Source organism: Haliaeetus leucocephalus, unplaced genomic scaffold (assembly GCF_000737465.1).
Source record: "Haliaeetus leucocephalus isolate CR32 unplaced genomic scaffold, Haliaeetus_leucocephalus-4.0 Scaffold526, whole genome shotgun sequence".
Classification (NCBI taxonomy): Eukaryota; Metazoa; Chordata; class Aves; order Accipitriformes; family Accipitridae; genus Haliaeetus; species Haliaeetus leucocephalus.
The window spans coordinates 7094438-7098651 of record NW_010972962.1 but is presented as its reverse complement, the minus strand read 5'-3'; the positions used below and the strand labels follow the sequence as shown (position 1 = coordinate 7098651).

At 36.8% G+C, this 4214-nt stretch overlaps 1 protein-coding gene across 1 annotated transcript in view; it reads right to left on the bottom strand.

The window, feature by feature from the left end:
• Positions 1-2246: 2246 nt before the first annotated feature.
• Positions 2247-4214, bottom strand: part of CRIPT (cysteine-rich PDZ-binding protein) — a 4642-nt gene continuing 2674 nt past the window's right edge. Inside the window, exon 4 of the mRNA XM_010576501.1 lies at positions 2247-2721. Within this exon, the coding sequence (XP_010574803.1) occupies positions 2657-2721 (65 nt within the window). The 3' untranslated portion in view covers positions 2247-2656. The remainder of the gene's footprint in view (positions 2722-4214) is intronic.

Sequence of the window (4214 nt, the reverse complement as noted above, 5' to 3'; positions counted from 1 at the left end):
TGGGGAAGAACATGAGAACACTCTGATACAACAAGGACCCTCCAACAGTCCCTGTTCAATTTTCATCTGACTGGCTGCTACAAGCACAGTAACATTTTTATATCTAATCTGTTCTTTTCTCTCAATAATCTGCATCAAAACATTGCTTATACTTAGCTCAGTAATAGCTCTAGCCATTGAACACACAGAAACAGCAAGGACAGTATAGGAATTCAGCAGTACTGAGGAAAATTCTAATCCTACTAAATTTGGCAGCACAAATCTCTTACATAACCTGTGATTTAGAGGACAGCCTGATCATCTGGGAACATTAATGTTCTTCTCAGTACATTAAACAAAAATGGCAACTTTCCATTACAGATTTTCTTTTGTTTTTCACTGCATGTCTCAGGAAAGGCAGCCCATGCAAACAAGACACTTTTAGTATCAACAAAAATGCTTTTATATGACAATTCAATTATACTGAAGGTGTATATAACTGTAAAGCTAACTTTAAGTGCTTCTTTGCCAAGATTGCCTTGAACTGTGGTGCGTCTCAGAGGTGCAGGAGAGGGCTTGTGATCTAAACTTAAAGCAACGGGTCTCTAAAACAATGTTTGGAAAATGGGCTTTTCTGAAAGTTGACTGTTACATCAGCAAATTTTACAGATCTCGGGAACTGAAGCTCTCACAAAGCTAAGAAGGTTGAGAGCTACAGATGGCAGATCCCAGGCCTGTACAAACCACTAGAACAAACCACTGTTTGTATCAACTATTAAAAAAAACCAAAACAAAACCCGTCCTCCTTTTCCAAGAAAAATACATTCTAACATGCAAAATCAGCTGCCCAGTAATAGGATATAGGTGTATAAAAGCTCTATTCACAAAATAATTATGAAAAAAGGATCATATTATTTAAATCCTTGTCATTCTTAAATAAGTTACAAAATGAGGTAAGAGTTCACTTAGTGCCAATATTTACAGAGTGCAATAAACATTCAATTCATACCATGTATTCCAAGAATTACAAACAGTACTGCTTTTGAAATAGATATTGGCAAGTTTTAGGAAGACAAGACAAGAAATTTTATTCACAGAATAGCAAAAATCAATCAATTTTATAGAACACATCCATAAAGGGTTAAGAGTTCACAAAATATCAGAGAATCTGCCACCTGAAATCACCACACACTCTACTGAAAGCACTTGCTGCAAAACTTGAAGCCAATTATAGACATTTTCTTTTCATCCATACAAAGGATGTGCCATAGAGATGTACACTAACATTAGAATTCCTTGATGTGTTTGGAAACAAGTGGCCACCACCACGTAGAAATAACTTTGCAGGCTGCCAGCAATCACCAGCTAACTAATCCACATACCTCCATTCAATTGTTAAGGTAGGTGAAGCTTTTAGAATGAAAAGCCCACTAACACATAGAAAAAACATTGATTTTTCAGTTGCCTAGTCATGCAGTTGTCTCAGTAAAAGATATGAGAACAAAAGGAAACCTAAAACAGACTATCTATTCATAGGGAAATTCCCATTAATAGTTTTTCATGTTACAGTTGAAAGAAAGTTGCAAAAGCATAAGAGATTGCCAAGAGGAGATTGCTGGGAGGAGGAAACACTTAAATAGGTCTAGTTAAAACCCCACCATGAATTAAGAGTTCAATTATTTTCCCTTAAAATGCATAAACAGTGAACAGTTACTACTCTCCATAACAGAAATTGCTTTCCTATATAGAAATTAACCAAAGGACAAAAAGAAATGCAGAGCCACACTCAGTTTCTCATGGTCAGAGAGGCTCACTTTAAGTCTTATATCAAACGAATGCTGAAAGAAGGCAGCCTGATTTGATCTTTCAAATTTGACATGTATATAAGCAATTACATCATAGAGTTCAACAGCCAGTTTCAAACCAAGTATTTAAAAGCCAGACTAACTTAGGAAATGATGAGACCAAGACCTGGCATTAGAAATTGATGCTTATTATTTTATTGCCTTGGGCAACCCGATGCCATATGTAAAGCTTCCTTAGAGTCTGACAAGTGAATAGCTAACCAGTCTTACTGCCAAAGTAAGAACTGGCAGAGTAACACACTGGATTTCAGTAGTTTAACAATTTGTGATTGAACCAACTCAGCTGTAAGCAGAAACAAAACTCAACAGGACGATTGCATTAAAATCTGAAGAGCAACATTTAGAGGGGAGGATGTAATAGTTTGGGGTGAGAGTAATTATAAATACCTGTAAGCACAGAACTAAATGAAGATACTACTTTAATGAGGTGATACAAGCTCATATTTTGTATATCTATAAAATATTACTATCAGACAAGCAGAAGACTCAAGATACAGTAAAAGAATAAAAGTTAATCTCAAAGATCTGTGTTATGATAGTAACATAGCTTCAACTTATCCACTAGGACCTTCTCATTCACTTTGAACTGTATCAGTTGATTACCTTTAAATATCAGTTAACATTAGTGCTAAAACAACAAAAATCAAATATTATGTACATTTCTAGGTAAACAATCAGGCTGTCTTTACCTCTCATCTCATTCCAAGTAAATGTATTATCTTCCAGAAACTAATATTCACAAATTATTTTAGAGAAAAGTTACTGTACAAAGACACAGAAGTTAAAGTTCATAAAAAGACTAGTGAATACAATTAGACAGAAGTTTGCTTGTAGTTCTTCGTATCCAAGACCTTCTTGCCACACATTGAGCAGATACCTATAAGCACACAAAAGGTGTGTAAATTATTTTAAAATCATTAGTTTCTCTTCAAAAACATAGTTGCTATGTATGTTATCTGTAAAGATAATTTTCAAAAAATTGTTTAAATGAGCTCTCATTGACAATCCATCTGTCCATTTTCTCACCAGATATTGCAAATTCAGAAGTAATAATATGACTCCTAACACAAATTAGTATTTGCAGCACATGTGTAATACTGCCAGTTCAAAAAAATAAACTATATTTTGAGAGCATTATGATTCATAACACTGCCTGAAGCCTCTGTAATTTGCTGGAATGTTGGAAGAGAGCCAGGAAAGGCTCCCATCTGGCAAATAGGTAAAAATGGTGTATTATTAAACTTCCTAAGTCCTGTAGCCAAACTGAGGCCCAAGATGGACAGAAAGTAGCTAGGCTAAGAAAACAGTCACCAACAAACTGACTGCTAAATGGAAGTTTAACAGGTAGGGAGCTTCAGATAATGGATAGAGTTGAGAAGAATACAGTTTCATAGAATTGAGCTATTTATAGAGGAGTAGAAGTGAGAAACAATGGACACCAAGAATACTTGAGAGTTGAAGATGACCACTGATGTCCCAGAGGACTTTGACCTAAACTGAAAGAGTGGAAAGTCAGAAGACTAGAGCAGCAAAAAGTACCCAAGTACGGCAGAGGCAGAGGTGGTGGTTGTCTCAATGTTTCCCTCTTCTAAAGCAGAAAGGTGCTTTTTTATAATTTTACAAGACCATTCATCAGCAGACAAAAAAAAAAGTCAAGCGGCAACTCTTCCTGTTAACTCTCTCCAAATCCTGTGCTTTCACATATTGACAGCATGTGACTGGACACATATTTAAAAGTCCATTAGAAAAGAGAACAGCAGGGAACGTGTCACATGATTTACTTTGGAGAGCAAAATCCAGCCCACAGGCTGTTCACTTCAGGTCTAAATTGACGAGTAATTAGCTTTAGATTGCCTCTCAATTTCAGTGATATGCAACAGTTGGAAGCACTAAGCCATATGACTGCATTTGCTTCAAGAAACATGCCACAACCACCTCTTTGATGGTCAGAACTAGAACCTAAAGCACTTAAAGTTCTGAACTTTGTGAAGAAACCAGATTCAGCCTGGAAGGATACACAAGCAGACAAAGACGAAATCCTGAAGCCCACTCAAATCAGCCATAAGTTTGAGAAAGGGAACAAGGTTCTACCATATGGGATTCAGGCAGCCATCTGGTCAGCATCTAGCAACTAGAAAAGGCAACCCTCTTACAGCAGGCTGCTAAACCACTGACTCAGTGACACAGTGCACATTTATGGAACAATTAAAAGTAATTTCATAAACAAAACTTACTACTGGTTAGCTGTAGCTCTACATCTAGCAATTGGCTCACCCCATGTCTGTGTGCTATGTGGGTTCCTTGGTATTAGTAACGTAACTTGAGTGCATGTTGCTCCCCCCCCCCCCCCCCCTCTCACCGATTTTCTAC